This window comes from Euleptes europaea, chromosome 7 (assembly GCF_029931775.1).
Source record: "Euleptes europaea isolate rEulEur1 chromosome 7, rEulEur1.hap1, whole genome shotgun sequence".
In the NCBI taxonomy this organism is placed as follows: domain Eukaryota; kingdom Metazoa; phylum Chordata; class Lepidosauria; order Squamata; family Sphaerodactylidae; genus Euleptes; species Euleptes europaea.
Genome location: NC_079318.1, coordinates 62224103 through 62242907, shown reverse-complemented (window position 1 = coordinate 62242907; position 18805 = coordinate 62224103). Strand labels below are relative to the sequence as shown.

At 42.6% G+C, this 18805-nt stretch overlaps 1 protein-coding gene and 1 pseudogene across 1 annotated transcript in view; one reads left to right on the top strand and one right to left on the bottom strand.

Annotated features, from left to right (window-relative positions):
* Positions 1-7355: 7355 nt before the first annotated feature.
* Positions 7356-17190, bottom strand: LOC130480771 (xylulose kinase-like; annotated as a pseudogene).
* Positions 17191-17265: 75 nt separating this feature from the next.
* MRPS5 (mitochondrial ribosomal protein S5) overlaps positions 17266-18805 on the top strand; it is a 61614-nt gene continuing 60074 nt past the window's right edge. Inside the window, exon 1 of the mRNA XM_056852803.1 lies at positions 17266-17329. Within this exon, the coding sequence (XP_056708781.1) occupies positions 17266-17329 (64 nt within the window). The remainder of the gene's footprint in view (positions 17330-18805) is intronic.

Genomic DNA, 18805 nt, shown 5'->3' with positions numbered 1-18805 from the left:
AAACCACCGTTCTTAACCACTACACCACGCTGGTAAGGTGGCTAGCAACCATAGGCAGGGCTTTTTCAGTAGTGGCACCTTGCTTGTGGAATGCCCTTCCCCTTGAGTATGTTACTTTCTTTTAGGCACCAGTCCAAAACCTTTCTGTTCAATCAGGCTTTTAAGTAAGGGGTCGAGCGTCTATCACTATTTTAGTCTGGAAACTGTTATTTTAAGCTGTCAGTGAGCTATTTGCATGATCTGTTTTTATGCTGGACTGGGCTTTTAATGCTGGATTTAATTAATATCTTTCAAAGTTTTGTTTTTATTATTTTTATTTTGTGAGCCCCTCAGGCAGGTTCCTGAAGAGGGGGTATAATTTATTTTTCTAACTAAATAAATAATAAAAAAATTCCTCATCTACTTTAATGTGTGGGTCCTCTATATTCACTGTTGACCCCAGCAAATATTTTGTTTACTAACAAAATGTCTATCATGATGATGGGTGTGGAATGTGGAGGAACACTTCATACCCCCTTATCAACCCATCCACAAGAGTGTCAGTGAGTGACAGGCGATCCAGTGCCCGTGGTGAAATGCAGTTTTTTTCCTCATCACAACATTATTTCAAAGTGCAGTTCTCGACTTATCGCCATTGGAGTGAAGGTGTACTCAAAAACACCAAAAGGACTACTCCTTATTCCTAATAACTCCAGTCATTGAGAAACAGGGATGTTTTTATTTGAATAGTCCCATCTTAAATTCAGTTTCTTGATCATACTAGAGCAAAACAAATTAAATTGATGAAGATAATTAGCACTAACCTCCAAAATATTAATGGCAAGCAACATCTGAAAATTAAATGTTTGGATGCTACTCTCACTAGGAACCAGTGTGATATCGTGGTTAGGGTGTTGGACTAAATAAAATAAAAGAAAAAGTGAGAAAACAGTATTTATATGTAAAGATAACGTAGGAACCAAACAGTGACGGTTAATAAATGTTTAGACTAGAGCTCCTGAATCCCTATGGCAAAACTCAAAAGTACTTTCTTAAACAAACAAATGAAGAAAGTGAAAAGCCAAACAGAATATCCCGGCTTACAACCAAGATGGAGTCAGGCTGGTCAGTCAGACATATTTCTCATCTCCATAATTAACTCTATGAAAATCAGCAAAATCAATGAAGTCAATTAACTCATACAAATTTGCTCTAGTTGAGGCGCTGAGTGAGCAGGATAATTGCCATGAATTTCCATTGCTCCCTAATGAAGGATTTCAAACATAGTGTTAAGGAGCATAATTGTCAATTATTGGCAAAGACTAAAGCAATTGAGTGTGTAACATTATTAAAATTTCCTCAGAGTTCCAAATTTGAACTGCTCCAGTTCACACAGGGACACATGGTCAGTGGTGGAACCGTGTAGGGTCACCTGAATAGAGGAGGACTGGCACACAGTCTAGAAGAGTCCTGTAGATCCGCCAGAGTGGTTGCTTTTGAAAAACAACAGCTGTACATCATGCCCAACGCAAACGTCACAAAGCCTATGAGGTCTTCAGAACTTTTCAACAGGCTGAATATTTAGTACAAGCAAAAAGGAAGGGAAATAGTTTCTTGCCATTCGGAAGCAAGTATCCAGCTAGGGCATTATTTTGTATTTAACTTTATCAGCATGGACAAAGTTACCTTTTAAGAGAGTTGGGGGCGGTATGGTAATGCTGTTGTGACAGTGATGTCTAGGGAGCTGTGCTTGGTAGCATTCCAGTGCCAGACATCGTCTCTTTAAGTTTATTGCTGCAGATTTTCCAAAGTGCTAAATACACCATGGATTGTCTGGCATTCATCCTTTCAAAAATACAGTCCTGCTGTACTGGTAACATTTCTGCCTCTTAAATTATTGATACACGTTTATGACATTACCTTGAGTTGAATAGAGCAGTTTGTTTAGGAATATATTTTAATGTGAGGATTGTATAGGAATACCAGTCTAATTTAATTAAAACTAACTTCAATTTAAGCATGATCAATACTTAGCATTAGCCCTTAAGGCTTCCGTTCCCTAATGGCTTTTCAACAATCTTGGGCATGAGGAAGTTGTGCGCTCAGCCACCTGGCTGCAACCATTCCTTCCACGTGCAGGAATATTGATGTGCATGCACTGATTCCAAGCTATCGCAGTCATTTAAATGACAGGAGCAGCTCCAGACGTATAGCCATTGCATGGGTAGTATTTCTCTAGTGTTCAGTAAAAAGAAAAGTGATGAAGGTGCTACCTCTCTGTGTGTGTACCAGAACATCCGCAGCATTTCATCAACATCAATTCCAATCCACATGGATATCCATCCATAATATGGTCACACATTCTGCTTTTTCTTCCAGTACAGCAGCTTTTCTGTGTGAAGTGCCATCAAGTTGCACTGCACTTATGGCAACCTCAACAAGGGCTTTCAAGGCAAATAAGAAGTAGAGGTGGTTTGACAACGCCTTCTTCTGCAGAATCTTCCTTGATGGTCTCCCATCCAAGTACTGACCCTGCTTAGCTTCCACAAGATCGAGCTATGCTATGCCACCTTCCTTCCCAGTACAGAAAAATACCAATTTTTAAAAGGTTTTATCTTAATATTTCTGATATAAAACCACAACAAAACAATACATTGTTTAGCTCTTAGGAACTGAACCAACTAAATGAATCGATGTCAGCCAACTGTGAGATACAAAAAGGAACAAGACATGGTTGTCCCTTGTCGCCTTTATTGTTTATTTTGACTTTGGAAACTCTCTGCAGTAAAATACGTGATATGGAGGCTATTCGTGGTTTGAAAGTAAACAAACATGAGTATAAACTAAGAGCCTTTGCGGATGACCCAAATCGTTCCATAAAAGATTTGTTGCTTTTGTTGAAACAATATGGTGAAGTTTCTGGATTTAAGATAAACCAAGATAAGACTCAGATATTATTTAAGAATCTTTCTAAGGAACAACAGAAGGATTTTTTGGAGATTTCTAACTGGACGAAAATGAGTAAGGTACTGTACTTGGGAGTTTGGATTACAAATAAACCCAAGGATTTATTGGTTAATAACTATTCTAAACTTTGGGAAGTAGTTAAAAAAGATATGATATTGTGGTCAAATAAAAATATCTCTTTATTGGGTCGTATTGCTGTAACACAAATGAACATTTTGCCAAGGATGTTGTTTCTGTTTCAGAACTTACCAATACTTACGCAAACAAAATATTTTGATGTATGGAGGAAAGACCTGTTGAACTTTATTTGGCAAGGGAAAAAAACAAGAATTGCATATAAATATTTGGTAGATGCAAAAGAGAGAGGTGGCTTTGCTCTTCCTAATTTTAAACTTTATGCGGAAGCTTCAGCTATGGTATGGTTAAAAGATTGGATAACACTGAAAAATGCACGTTTACTGGACTTAGAAGGCTTTGACAATAGATTTGGGTGGCATGGGTATTTGTGGTATGACAAAACTAAAATACATGTGGCTTTCCAACACCATATTATCAGATCATCATTGATAAAAACCTGGTTGAGATATAAACATCTGTTGGAGACAAAGACACCACTATGGATATCTTCTCAAGAAATGTTAACTTTGCGACCGTTAAGACCATCACAATTTATAATATACCAAGATCTTTTAAAATGGGAAGAGAATAAATGTGCCCTGAAGGATTTTGATGAGGTTAAAGACCACCTAACATGGCTTCAATATTATCAAGTACAATCTGTATACATCCAAGATATGAAAAAGGGATTTCTTAAAGAAAAATCAATTCTACAACAGACACTTTTGGATAATACTGATCATTTAATTTCTAGGATGTATAAGTTTCTATTGTTGCTGTATACAGAACAAGAAAGAATCAAGCCAACAATGATTACCTGGGCACAAACAATTGGTCACTCTATTTCCTTGAAAAGTTGGGAAAGACTTTGGTCAAGAGACATGAAAAAGACTCTTTCCCAATCGATAAGGGAAACATATCTACAAAATGATTTACAGATGGTACTTGACACTGAAAAAATTGTCTGCAATGTACAATACAATGTCACCAAACTGCTGGAAATGTCAGGATAAAGTTGGTTCATTTCATCATGTTTGGTGGCTTTGTGATAAAGCTAAAAACTTTTGGGATATGATATACAATGAGCTAAGGTTAATTTTACAACAAAACACCCCTAAAACTCCTGAGATGATGTTGTTAAGCATTATACCGGACCACATTATAACACAACGGACTTTTTTACTCTATGCCACCACAGCTGCGAGAATGGTATATGCAGCTAAATGGAAAATGTCTGAAATACCGGACAGAACTGATTGGATTCATAAAATGTTTGAACTAGCAGAAATGGCAAAACTGACTGGGTTAATAAATCAAAAAGATAATGATGAATTTGTTAAGGAGTGGAAGGCGTGGATTGTTTATTGCAAAAATGAACTTAATGTGCAAAATGTTAAAGGTTATAACTTAGACTAGGTTAATTTTCTTGTTTCTATTTTTCTTTCTTTTTTAATAACTAGAAAGTTTTATTAAAAATTTTTTTTTATAAAGATTTAGAAAATAATTGCTAAGAGGATTACAAAGATAAGCTAGAGATAGAAGAAGGAAGAGGGGAAGTCAAAGTAGGGGAAGATAATTGTTATATATATGTTAGTCTTAATTGAGAATTAGAAAAGATTGAAAGGTAATGTTAATTGATTGTATTGAATGTATGAAAAAACAATTAAAAAAATTATTTTTTTAAAAAAAGGAACTGAACCAACACTCCCTCTAGTCCAGCATTCTGATTCCCACATCAATCAGACAGATGCTTCCAGAAGGTCACAAAAATGGGCATGTAGACAGTAACCTTCCTGCTTTTCCCCACATTTCGTATACAGAGGCGTAGTACTCCTGAACATGCAGGTGCTGTGACTTACTGGTGGAGCATCTGCTTTCTCATGCCTCATGCCCCAGGTTCAACCCCCACAGTCTTCATTCGAAAGGGCTTGGTCATAGGTGAGGTGAAAGGCCTCTGTCTCAGATTCTGGAGAGTCGCTGCCTCTCAGAGGAGGCCTTACTGGCTTTGGGAGTGTTAGCACAAGCTGGCTGTGCAAAAGGGGGAGGCTGCTAAGAATATAGTCCACATGAGGCTTGTGGCTTTAAGAAAAGAAAGGATATTCTTTATTGTAAAAAAAAAATCCATACTGCAATAGGACAGGCCAGATACACTCAGTGCAAAGAGAAGTTATGCTGTCCTTCGCTTCCAACAGATGATAAGACGACGAAGACAAAGAAGAGTTGGCTTTTATACCCCGCTTTTCTCTACTGAAAGCGGTCTCAAAGCGACATACATAAACCTTCCCTTCCCCCCCCCCACAGGCATCTTGTGAGGTAAGTGAAGCTGAGAGAGTTCTGAGAGAACTGTGACTAGCCCAAGGTCACCCAGCAGGCCTCATGTGGAAGAGTGGGGAAATGAACCTGGTTCTCCAGAGTAGAGTCCACTGCTCTTAACCACTACACCATGCTGACTCTAATGGTCTGATTCAGTATACAGCAGGTTCATGTCTTCATGTGAGGTTCCATTCTTAGCCACTTATGGACTCTTTATTTTTTCTGTTTCAAAATCCTGTAATTACAACAGCCTTCACAAAACCTTGTGGTAGTGAGTTCCACACGTTGTGTTGCTTGAAGATGGATGTCATCTACTGAGTTCATGAAAAGAGGGGCTCCTAAATCACAGCTCCTTTAACAGAGAGTACAATATAAACAGATACCCTTGTGGATATTGGGCTCTTTCACTTGTCATGTTTTCACTTGTTATATTGCCATGTAACTACCGTTTTTTTCCACATTTTGAAACTTTGTGACTCCATCCCGGGGCTAGATCAGGCTCTGTTCGTATTTTCCCTTACTTTTCCCCAAAAGTCAGTGGATCAGCATGACTCTCCGTGTGCTGGCATTACACTAAGTAGGCTCTTTGTACATGGTACAGTACACTTTAAATGAAACTCTGAGCCTATATAAAAGTTTTTTTTTTGCTTCACCAGACTCATGTTTAAATTAGACCACACTTGATCCCTCTGCTACTATTTACCATTCACCTAGCCCCTAACCAGCCCTCACCTTTCCCAGACAATGCTTCGCTTCCAAAATGAGAAGAGGTATGGGTCAAGACCACCTTGCAGTTCTTGAAAGAAGGCCTCTTTCTCCTTAATCCAACTATTTACATTGTTGTGACTACACAGTAAGGCACCTGCACTGCACATAATCACACTTGGTATGGCAATATCAGGACTAGCCAAGCCCAAATATAGATCTAATGGGCCAGCAAACACCGAAGAGAGTATTCTGTGTTGTTGATTAGGCAAAATGGTGATCAGCTCCAAGACAGTTCTCAACAGTAAAGACACAGACGGTCTTCTAGAATCATTCTTCATTTTGTATGCCAACGTCTTCAGTGTTCCAAGTAAAAGCTCATTGTATAATCCTGCACTGCATTTCAAAGTGACACTGACACGCACATTCTCATTCACCAAATTCCTTATGCAACGGCAGAGGGCCAGGCTTCTATTAGATGTGCAAGACTTAGCCAATCCAGAAGCTTTATACTACCTGCCAATTGCAGGGGGCCATGTTACGCTCTCCTATTTCCTTCTGTAGGTGAAATGACACATTATTTGTAGTTCTGTGATTATTTTCCCTGACATCTAAAAAATCTAGAATCCACCCATGGGGACTGCACAACAGTGCAGAGCAAGAAGGGCTAGCTAACTCCTCCCTTGTGTCAGGTTTCTCCTGAAAATTGCCATCTGCAACCAGCTTTTTACCCACATGGAGGTACAGTTATCCATACATTTTGTCCAGCTGGGTTAAAACATCTTGGGGTGGTGATTTCAGTGGGGGAAATCGTGCAAAAAGAAAGAGTTAAATACCCCCTCCCCTGGTAATGCTTGCCTTTTAAAGAACCCTAACCTAGTCAACCCAAAAACAAACAGCACATCTTGACTTTCCTCCATTTCATTGGAATAGGATGTGGTCCAGAAGAGTCCATGAGGCACATCACCTTTATGCCTACAGTGAGCACCCATTTGGTAACACCTGCCTCCATTGTGTGAGGATGTTTGACTTGAAACTAGGGGTGTGCATTGGATAAAGTCAAACTGGGGAAAAACCCCAAAAAATACCTTTTCGGTATTTTTCGGAGGGGTTTATATAAAAAAAAATGGCAGCAATAAAAGGGAGCCAAAAAGCAGATCCCGAATAATGCCAAATTTATTTGGCATTATCCGTGGCCACTTTGTCTCCACCACCATTTTTCAATATCCCTCCCTCACTTACCTGCTGGCTGGGTCCACCACCAGCTCCAAAGTTTAAATGGAGTTCAGAGGCAGCGGCGATGCAAGCAGAACTGAAGGCTGGTAGACTTGAGCTACGCCGGTTGCTGGAATAGCAACTAATCTGGGTTCTGGGGCTAATTTCACAACATCAGTCAAGGACATGTTTGTCTCTGCCACCAGTCCATGAATTGCTCAGTAAGCAAAACCTGAACAGGCTGAATTAGCAGTGTCAATAGTGTAAACCGGAGCACTGAACGCATCAGACAGGACTTGTAAGATTTCTTTATTGTAGGATGCCCCACCACTAGCCAGGATTCTGGTTGTTGGCAAGATTTTATATCCCATCTTTTTTTTGTGAAGCCATTTGACCATGAACTGTCCTTCTGTCAAGGCCCGTATCTCCACTTCCTTAGAAAATAATGGGAAGCTGTTGTTTTGTGAGTAGAATCGGTAAATCCCCACAGCTTCAGATATGATCTCCATCACATCAAAATAAAAACCAATATTTCCATTATTTCCAGTAGGTGTTGATACTAATGCTTTGGAGAATTCTTCCCAGGAACGGAACCAGAGGCAAGTTCATCTCAAATCTTCTTTCTCATCAAAGAACCATTCTTAAAACACAGCAGGGCCATGTAGGCATTCGTCTCCACTGGACTGCAGAGGATGTGGCTGTCTAAAATGGGCTTTGGGTCTCTGATCCAGAGGAGCAATGTATCACTCGTGCCAAGGCTAATTGTGATGTCCCCGTTTGCAAGCCTCCTTCCTGCCAGAGACGCTGGGTTGTTGCCAGTAAAGGCTGCATCCCAATATTTTCTGATTATACCTCGGCTAACCCCATGGTGGTCATTTTATGACTGTTCCCATCTTGCCTCCATGACACCAATTTGTTCTGGCATCCACTGCCTGTTGTCTTGCTCATGGGTTCAACAAGGTTGGGACTCCTGCCCAAACTCAAACCCATAAAAGCTTTCTAATTTTTCAGGGGGGAAAATCATCAGGAAAAATAATTAGATTTAATGTGTAGCTCTCTTCTCTGTGCAGGCATTTTATTTGCTTGTTTCATGTGGGCTATCTCCTGGTGGCCCAGCCCTTCCACTGGCCCTTACATCCGGGTAAGAAGGAGAAATAGTGGGGGTTGGAAATGACATCACATGATATGCTCACATCCATTTGGGTTAATAGTATAGAGTTTCCAGAGCATAGGTTGTCACACTGACTTCATGTCCAGGTTTTCACCCACAAGTGATATCAACATGTTGTGTGGCATCACGTCTGCCTTGCACCTCCCTGAAGGTTTCCAGGGTTGCCAGGCAGTGGCCTGGCATCCCTATGTCTATGCCTGAAGAGGGCTCTGAGGCCTACACACACACCCATACCAGACAACCTTCTACTCTTGCCCTTCCCATTATCCAATCTATCAAGCAGGGGGAGAAACATGGGGATGGGATGATGTTTCAAATGCTGTGATGTCGTTTCTGGGTTATCACCTGGATGTGATGTCACTGCATCTGTGATGCTCTAGGAATTTTCCCAGTCTCCATAGTCTTTACTGTGATACCCCAGAAATGAGATCACAGCATTTGTAACACTTCCCCCTCCTCAGGTCGCACCTCTAAAAGCTTCAGGGAGTTGCAGCCAGAGAGGTGTCCACTAGAATCCCTACACAGGTTAGATACTAGCTTGGGTCAGGCTTTACCAACACCTTTTAAAAACTGGTATTTCATATGTTATAGTACTGACGTTGAAGTCCCTGAGAATAGGCTAGAGTGCTAAGATCCAGGCATCCAGCTCCAATACTGGTTAAAATTAAACCTGCAGCTGTGCCTGCCTACAAATTTGCTACCCACTACCAAACCCAACAGGATTTCTGCTCTGCACCAATGCACTCAGCATGTCCTGTAGTGGGGATAATGAGTTCTTAATAGCTGAAACTTGAAGAAGAGATTTTGTTTCATTAGCATCAAACCAGCAGTTAGTTCTATTATTGTTTCAGGAATCGAACCACTAAAAGGTATTTAAACATGCCAAATGCACACAGTGAACATTTGTATTCAGTCAAGTGGGAAAGGGGAGGGGATATTGAGCCAAGAAGAAAGGCAGGATATAAATGTTTTAATAAATAAATATAGAAATTTGAACAACTAGGCTGCCATCTTTGAATTGCAGCCATTTATCATAACTACTAAAATATGTAGTTTCAATTACGTAAAAATAGTGATGGGCAGGAAGGAAAGGCATTACATTTTTAGGGCAGCAGCCAAAGTAGTATTTCTATATATGAATCCAATAAATATCTAGTCTTATTAACAAACGTTAGTTTTAAATTTACTGTGCACTTCATTCAATGACATATGATAGTGTCCTCCTTTTGCAACAATTTCATAGAATGGTCCTATCCACCCTACAAAACTAATAGTATATTATTAATAGTATAACATAGAGCAATTTAACTTCCTCCAAAGGGTTCTGGGCATTCCATTTCATGACTTACTGAGAATTCTTTATTAGAGGTTCCTCATCTCCCTAAGTTTCCCAGCATTCTTTGGGACCACAGACTATTATACTGTTTAAGTCTATTAATCTATAGTGTTGGCAAATGCAGGCTAGGCTTGCTAAGAAGTAGAACTTGTATTCTAATTGCCATGCTCAGGAAATGGGGCTGTTTTGTTATGTTGTAATAAAAAAGCTCTTTTAGAAACCTGGTCCACTACTCATCTGGCTGTGGATTGATTCATACAACCATTTTGACTGAAGTGCAAGAGTTGTCTACAAATTGCTTGCTGAATGTCTCCATCCATTGCCTGCTCTGTACAGCAGTCAAGCACATGTAAATGATGTCATGTTTTGGAGGTGTAAGGGGTTTTGAAGGGCATTGGGGAGTTCCTGGGATCCTGACAGCCATTTGTTTTTCTAGTGAAGAGAACCATAAAATGCACAAAGAGGTTAAGGAGAGCAGGAGATGGGTTCCTTCAGGGAGATAACCATTTGCCTACCTGCCAGGGAGTCACGATGGATAGCTGTAGTAAAACATGATCTGGGTTGGAGATATGTGAGATGTGCGCCAGGAGAATTGGAGGGAGATTGGGGTGTACCTTTCCCCATGGGCAAGTCCCCTAGATCTGGATTGAGAGAAACTTCCTGCCAACACAGGGCAAGGAGGATTAAAAAGCTTGGTCATATCCATTAGTCCTTGTCCAAATGTTTTGTCCAAACACTGGAAGCCAGGTTCCTCTGCAGGAGGTAGAAGTAAGTCTGGAGGTGCATTTGTTCCACCAACAGCCAGGAGGGGTTGTCAAAGGTAACTGTTCTGTATTGTTAAATTAGCTTAGACTTATGTTTTATGTTCTTTTCATTAGACCTGTAACGAGTAAGCGCTGATAGCTATTTTTGCTGTCTGTGCTCTAGCTTAATCTGTAGCAATAGTCTTTTTCTGTTTAAGAATGCAGACTGTAATTCAAACTCTTCTTTATGTTGCCTTAGATCACTCGCTCATGATTAGACACACTGACACACTTGGACACGGGATGAGCTGAAGTAATCGGAAAGCTCTACCCTTTGTACTTGCTCAGAAGCAGCCTTTACCAGACTCCCCCAAGTCACTGGTATTGTGGGAGGCTGTATTTTAACTTGAGGTAGTGGCACAATGAAGAGAAACATGCTTTACATACACACAATGCTCATGTAAGAACACATAGACCTAAAGTGGGTTTATGTCAAATGATACTCTTTTTTAAAAAAAGGAGTAAGAGCAAAGTATACATTAAAGGGATGGGAGTGCAAATGCTGTCTTTAAATTATCACTCTGACTGTAATTCTCTAGGCAGGATTTCTGTAGCCAAGCTCTTTTAAAGCTCTTAATAACAACACACATTGGTAACTGTTGCTATCATACTTTCCCCATTTTTATTCCTCAGTCTGCAATTTTTCAAAGCATTTCAAGAACTGTGTATTTCTTTGTGCTAGCAGTGTAGAGTCTCTTCTGTCTGAATAGAGGTAATACTCACTTGAGGGGGCTTTCAATCACCAAGCACAGCAAAAGTGTTCAGCGTTCACAGCATATTTCTTTTTTTAAAATGGTAATATCGTTGTATTTTGTGAATAACTGTTAAAGGCCAGTGGCAAAAGCTGTTGATCCTTTCAAAGCTACTGGATGGGTGCTCCACACCCACCAACATCTCACAGATAGAAATAGAGACACATTTCGGAAGGGCGAGCAGACATTTCAGGGGGTTTTGTCAAGATTTTTCAAGGTTTTGGAAATTCCTACCTGCAGGGATTAGATGGAGGGCATCTTCTGCTCCGCCATCTTTCTTTATCATCTTTGCCTAAGTGTTTCTGGGAAAGGGACACTTAACAAGCCATACTGTGCCGCTACTGAAATTCTCTCCAACCATTAAAAAAAAAAAAAAAACAACCCTGAGATGTACTGAGTTGCATTCTGTCCCCTCATGGCTGGCTGCTCCATAATAGGACTGGACGGTCTGAGTCCTCTCATTACGGATCTAACTGAGGTAATAAAGCCAGGGGTTCCATTAAACTGCTCCACCACCCATTACGGTTCCCTGGCGGGCATGAATTTTCCTGCTTTTTTTTTTTTTTTTTGCAGATCTCTCACAAACTTGCAAGCACCACACTTTGTGCTGAAGTTCTTTTTTCTTCCCTCATCTATAATCTCTATGTAATTTACTACAGCACACAAATCAGGCAAATTATTACTTTTGCTAGCGCCTCATTACTGCCTCTTGATTCTTATACTTCATGTTATTATGTAAAACTCCACCAGCAAGCAGTAGCTGATTTCCTTAATCCTTTTCAGGCAAAAACTCAGATTCCTGAACCAAAAATGCATTTTACAGGAAACAACACAAGAGGCAGCTAAACTGAGATTGAGAGAGACATCTTTATCATTCTCGTTTCACAGACAGGGGAACTAGAGCTGACAAATAATTTCTACTTCTTTCCGTTTATCATTACACACAAGCACATCAGGCTATTATTACTTTGAAAATATTTAATATGTAGCAGTAATGTGGTACCTGTGTATAATTGCATAATAGGCAAGGAACATAGCTCAGTGGGAGTTTACATACTTGGCAAGCATTCAGTCCAAGATGGGACATCTCCAGTTAAAAGTTTCAGAGGGTAGCCCTGTTGGTCTGGAGTAAAACAGCTAGATTCAAGTCCAGTAGAACCTTAGAGACCAACGAGATTTTTGGGTTATAAGCTTTCGAGAGTCGTGTTGTTGGTCTCTAAGGTGCTACTGGACTCGAATCTAGCTATTCTCTAATAAAAAGGACCTCAGGTAAGAGAACTACCGGAAAGTCCCCATGGTGCTAGGGTTGCCAGGTGGCCCCTGGCCACTGGAGGGGGTGGGGCGTAGGGTTGCCAGCTCCAGGTTGAGAAACTCCTGGAGATTTGCGGGTAGTGTCTGGGGAGGACAGGGACCTCAGTGGGGAATAATGCCATAGAGTCTAGCCACCAAAGCATCCATTTTCTCCAGGAGAACTGATCTCTGTAGTCTGGAGATGATCTGTAATTCTGGGGGATCCCCAGTTCCCACCTGGAGGCTGGCATCCTTATCCCCACTTGAGGGCCCAGGGAACTACTGTATTTTTTGGATGTATAGTTTATGACAGTATACTATATACCAGTTTTGTTGGAATATGCAAGGCTGTCATATTAGCTGTGGCAGGCAGAGTTAGAGGTAGGGGATCTAACTGTCAACCTGGGCTGATGTCATGGCCTGGAAAGCCCCTAGGACCGTGTTGGCGAACCTATGGCACGGGTGCCACTTCCGGCACGCGTAGCCCTTTCTGCCGGCACTCACGGTTCCTCCAAGCCGCTGGCCTTTCCGGCTCTGCCCCACCCCGGATGGGGGAGGCTGTAGGCCAGGGGTGGGGAACCTCCGACATCATTGGCGGTGGCCCCCGGACTCTCCCACAGAAGCTGCCGCCATTGCTGCCGCTGGAGCGTGCGCGGCCAGCCAGGCGGGTGGGAGAGCAGGGAACAGAAGCCGAGCGCCCACACTCGGCATGGCTGGCGGCTTCTCCGGCGCACTCTGGGCCTGTGCGGGCGGAGGGGCATGGCTGGTCGGTGGGTGCGAAGGAGGCGCCCTCTGCCCCACCCTGCTCGCCTCTCACAAGCCTGCCGCCGCGCCCCACCGAGTGGCAAATCCAAGGCAAAACCTCCCATGCATAAATGGCCTCTTTCTTTTTCTGTCTCCCTCTGTCCTTTTCTTTCTCTCCCTTGCTCCATTTCTTTCTCCCTTTCTCTCTCTTTTTCTTTCTTTCTTTCTCTCCCTCCCTTCCTTCCCTTTCCCCCTCCCTTCCCTTCTTTCCTTCCTTCCTTCTTTCCCTCCAGCGGCTTCTCCAGCACCCTCTGGGTCTGTGCGGGCGGAGGGGCGTGCAGTCCTATTCCACCTTTGAAGTGCCCACAAGCTATCCTCCAAACACCTTTCCATTTGTCTTGATATGTAGAGAGAAAACACTAAGGAACTAGTTGCCAATCTCCAGGTACTAGCTGGAGATCTGCTATTACAGGTGATCTCCAACCAATAGAGATCAGTTCCCCTGGAAAAAATTGCCACTTTGGCAATTGGACTCTATGGCACTGAAGTCCTTCCCCAAACCCTGCCCTCCTCAGGCGCCACCCCAAAAACCTCCCACTCATGGCGAAGAGGAACTTGGCAACCCTAGCCTCTCCCTCTGGGCCCCCTCTGGGGGTGGTATTCAGGTTAAATTGCCGCATTGGCACTCAGCAATAAATAAGTGGGTTTTTGGTTGCAGTTTGGGCACTCGGTCTCTAAAAGGTTCGCCATCACTGCCCTAGGAGGCCTGATTACACTGGCCAGAACCAGTTGAGGCCAGAGGCTGAGGTGATGTGTTGCACCTGTAGGGTGACTCAGCCTGAACTACTAATTGATGCCTGGTGGTGGCATTATGTATATAAGTGTTAGACTCCATGAGTCTGTGTCGGGAGATATGGTGGATAGAGTGTGTATTTAGCACTGTAAATAAACAACTGCATTTCTATAAGCTCTAGTGGTTCTGGTGGTCATTCCTGGACGTTGGCACAATCTGCCAGCTCTCGCGTCAGTATTACTGGCTTCAAACTATTGTAGACATCTTGCATCAGCATTGTGATGCATTGTGATTCATTGCGACTGATAATTCTTGCTGGAAGAGTGAGTGGGGGAGTGCATCCCTGTTGATTCTCCTGGACCTCTCAGAGACTTTCAATACCATCAGCCATGGTTTCCTTCTGGAGAGGCTGGCTAGGTTGGGAGAAGGGGGCACCATGCTTCAGTGGTTCCACTCTTACTTGACCAACTTATTCCAGAAGGTGGTGCTGGGGGACTACAGCTTGGCCTCATGGCATTTATGGAGATTCCATTTGATCTCCCATGCTATTTAACATCTACATGAAACTGCTGGGAGAGGTCATCCAGGCATTTAGAGTGTGATTTCACCAGTATGCAGATGACACCTAGTTCTATTTCTCCTTACCGGCTAAGCCAGGTGGGTCTGTAGAAGTCCTGAATAGGTGCCTGGAGAAGATAATGGGATGGAGGAGGGCAAAAAACCTGAAGCTCAGTCCAGAAAAGACTGAGGTGCTGTTGGTCGAAGGAGAAACTGTTCAGGCATTGCGGAGCCGGCCTGTCCTGGAGAGCATTGCACTCCCCTGAAGGAGCAAGTTTATAGCTTGGGTGTGCTGCTAGATCCTGATCTTTAGTTGGAAGTTCAGGTTTCCTCCATGGCATGTAATGCCTTTTATCATCTCTGGCTGGTTTGCCTGGTACAGTCGTTCCTCAAAACGTATGATTCTAGCCACAGTGAGCCATGCTCTGATCACATCCAAGTTAGATTACTGTAATGCACTCTACATGGGGCTGCCTTTGAAAATGGTTCAGAAACTTCAATTGGTCCAAAAAGCGGTGGCCAGCTTATTATCAGGGGTTGGTTGCAATGCTGTAAGATCTGCACTGGTTACCCATCTGTTCCGGGGCACAATTGAAAGTTCTGGTTCTTACCTTTGAGGCCCTAAATGGCTTGGGGCCAGGGCACCAACACTTTGGAACTCCCTCCCCAGAGACTCATCTGTCTCCCTCTATTGTTGTCTTCCACCAGCATGTGAAGACTTTTTGTTTCATTTGGGATACCCCCAATAACAGTTGTTGAGCCTCCTCCCTGGTTCTGGTGTTGTTTTCATCAAATTATTTTATTATTTAATGTTGTTTTTAATTGTTCTAATGTTTTATCTGCACTGCCTTGAGGACCTTGATCGGGCGGAAAGGAGGCATACCGGTAATTTTTTAATAAATAAAATAAATACCTGAAGAAACATCTCCTATATCATCCAGCCCACCAGTTCAGATCTGCCTCTCAAGCCCTGCTCTCTGTGCCCCCACCTTCAAAGATGAGGCAAGTGGTGACTAGCACAGTGCCTTTTCTGTGGTGGCATCTAACCTTTCAAATGCCTTCCCTCTTGAGGCTCACCTGGTGCCTCCTTTGTTGCACACATAAAAATTGTAGTGCTCACACATGCTTCCAAACTTTGGGTTCAGGGGGAAAGAATGAACTAATGGGTGTTGGGGGGAGGGAACCGCATAACCATACATTCTTATATCACCATCTCCCTGTCATGTGTAACCAATATGTACAGCAAAATGTAGGGGTGAAGGGAATTTGCCAGTCAGTCATGCCTCCGAACTGCAGATCATCTCCACCAGCACCTCTGCATATGCATCTCAACGTATACAGGGGAAGTGGATATGTTGTAGGAACTTCCTTTGACACTGGGGTAAAACGTTTAAAAATACATTTGTGTCCTCTTAGTCCAGAAAGCATTTACAGAGCAATTTTTAAAAAACCACTATCCAACTATGATATTAGGATTATATGCTGCCGATAGCTACCATAATAGAACTGTTCAGGTCACGATTCCTTATTTGAACACAGAGCAATAATCAGGTGGCCTACTCAGAATCCTACTCAGGTCTATTCAATGTTACTTATTCCCAAAAAAGTGTTCTGGGGATTTGCAGTTAGGAGCGCAATCCTGAACAGTCACACTCTTAAAATCGACTGAAGTCCATGGGTTTAGAAAGGCAACTCTTGTTTAGGATGGTAAAGGTTGAAATACTGAAAACACTTTTCTGGGAGTAAGCTCCATTGACTAAAATAGACTTCTGAGTACACCGGCTTAGGGTTGCTCTATCAGTCTGACGGAGGGAGCAACCTTTGTGTATATCTAATAATAAAAGCATATCATATAATCTTTGGAAGCACAGCAATTTTTTTCCCCAGCACGAAAGAACCTAGTCTGTGGAATAAGGTTCTGTTTTTTCTTCCCCCTAGGTTGTCTGTTTGAGTGGAGCAGAGCATGACTCTGTCAAAATGCAACAATAAAAATGAGCTATTTTATTCTGATTTCTTGAGTGTGCAAGCATCACGTGCATTAGCTTCTCGGGTACTACTATTACTCCAACGGAGAATTCCCAGAACTTCTACATGAAACCAGTACTGAAGGTTGCATTGCATCTACATTGCAATGCATCTACATTGCATTGTCTGACGAAGGGAGCTTTGACTCTCGAAAGCTTCTCCCCTGAAATTCTCCTTGTTAGTCTCTAAAGTGCTACCGGACTCGAATCTGTCACGTGACTCCCCACTCTTCTGCCCCAGCCTTCGGATCGCTTCTGTTTCCGTAGAGCAGAATTTGGGTCCTAGCGGGCAGCGGAAGATCGGGCTGTCTACCATATTGCCTGCCTCGCGGATTGACTACCAAGGCAACTGGCGAACTTTTTACCCGCGTCTGACTCTGCGCTGATCGCTGCGAAACTGTCACCGGAGATTTTCATCGTCATGCTTTGGTCAATCCCGACTGGAGAAAAAATAGACACCTGCGGCGGTTACGGTGTCCGGGAAGGAAAGCCGCAAACATGGCGGCGGCCGTGGCAGTCCGGAGAATCTGTAGTTCTGGAGTCTTCGGGGCGGCATGGAGAGGTAAAGGCCCTTCGCTGTTTTTCGTCTTGATCTCCGCGGGGGAGGCGAGGGAAGGGATCGGCTTTGCATTGCAGCAGAGGAAATTCCCTTGCCATCAGCAAAGTTAAACTGGCTGCCCCCCACCCCTCCTGCCTTTCAGCTCTATGGCTTTGGCCTCGTAGCTTCTCCCTTGGTGGGGGTTTCGATTTCTGTGCTCAACGTCTCCTTTCTCCTCTCCCCCGGAGCCTCAATTTGGGCATAAAATTTTTACGTGCAAGACATCAGTTGATGATATCGTACTCTTTCAGAACCCAGAGTAGAATTTTTGTTTTGAATCTCCTTGAAATTGTCCTTTTTTCCCCCCTTGCAAGAAGGTTTGTTTGTTGCTTTCAAGCGTGTCATCCTGGAGTATGAAGTGGATACAGCTCAGGAGAAACCGTCACTTGGTTCTTCTGCTTGTATAAACTGGATCTTGGTATAGTAACGTGGCCAGCAAAGCACTCCTTGTGTTTACATTAAATCCTATGACGGTTAATGGGAATTACTTTCAGTTAACTAAGTTTAGAATTGCAATGTCTCATTTGAAGTAGAAGTTAATAGCTTAAATCTTGGCCTCAGGCATGAAATCTCTTGGCCTGAGCCCTTATTCTGGAGTGTGGGGGGGGGGAGGAGGCAACCAATATTCTGATTAAATAATGGAATACTGATAGTCTAATCTCTTGCGTGCTTATTTGGAAGTACATCCCATGGAGCTTTGTAGGTCTTTTCAGATAAGTGTCATACAAATGCTAAATATTGCAAAATATTATTATTATTGCATATAAAATGGTTACATCAGGAAGAGGAGTTCTGCACATAAATACGGTCAGCAGACTCTTCCACTCAGGTCACCTATATGTCACATGTCTCTCACAGACTTGATCATTGGCTCTGGCAAGTACTTGCAAACAATGAATGGCTATTTATTCTTGCCTTGAGTATAAATTACATTAGCCCAGGATATCCACCACAGTCTGACCTTGTCCACAGTATCATAGATATAATAAAAAGCCAATTCTTCAGTTCTGTTGCTCATAAGCAAGATCATATGAAGTTGCATTAGGCCGGATCGGACCTCTGGTCCTTCTGGCTCATTATTGTCTACTTTGATTCATGATGGCTCCCAGAGTCTGAGGCAGAGCAGTGTCTCTCCCAGCCATTGCTACTTGAGTTCCTTCAACTAGAAATGCCAGGAACTGAATCTAGGACCTTCTACACAAAAGTACGTGCTGGCCTGCTGATCCATTGGCCTTCCGCTAAACATAATCTCAGAAGATAATTTTGGTGACGGGCCAGTATGCAAATATGGGTTGTCTGCCATTGAATTCTGTAGAGAACAGCAGAATAGCTGAAATCTGAGTTACATTTTAGTAGGAGCAAAATTTGACCTTCCTTTTAAACACTGGCAGCCAGAAGAGGCAGGGAGCACTTTAGCCCTCAATCTAATTGAGTCATAAG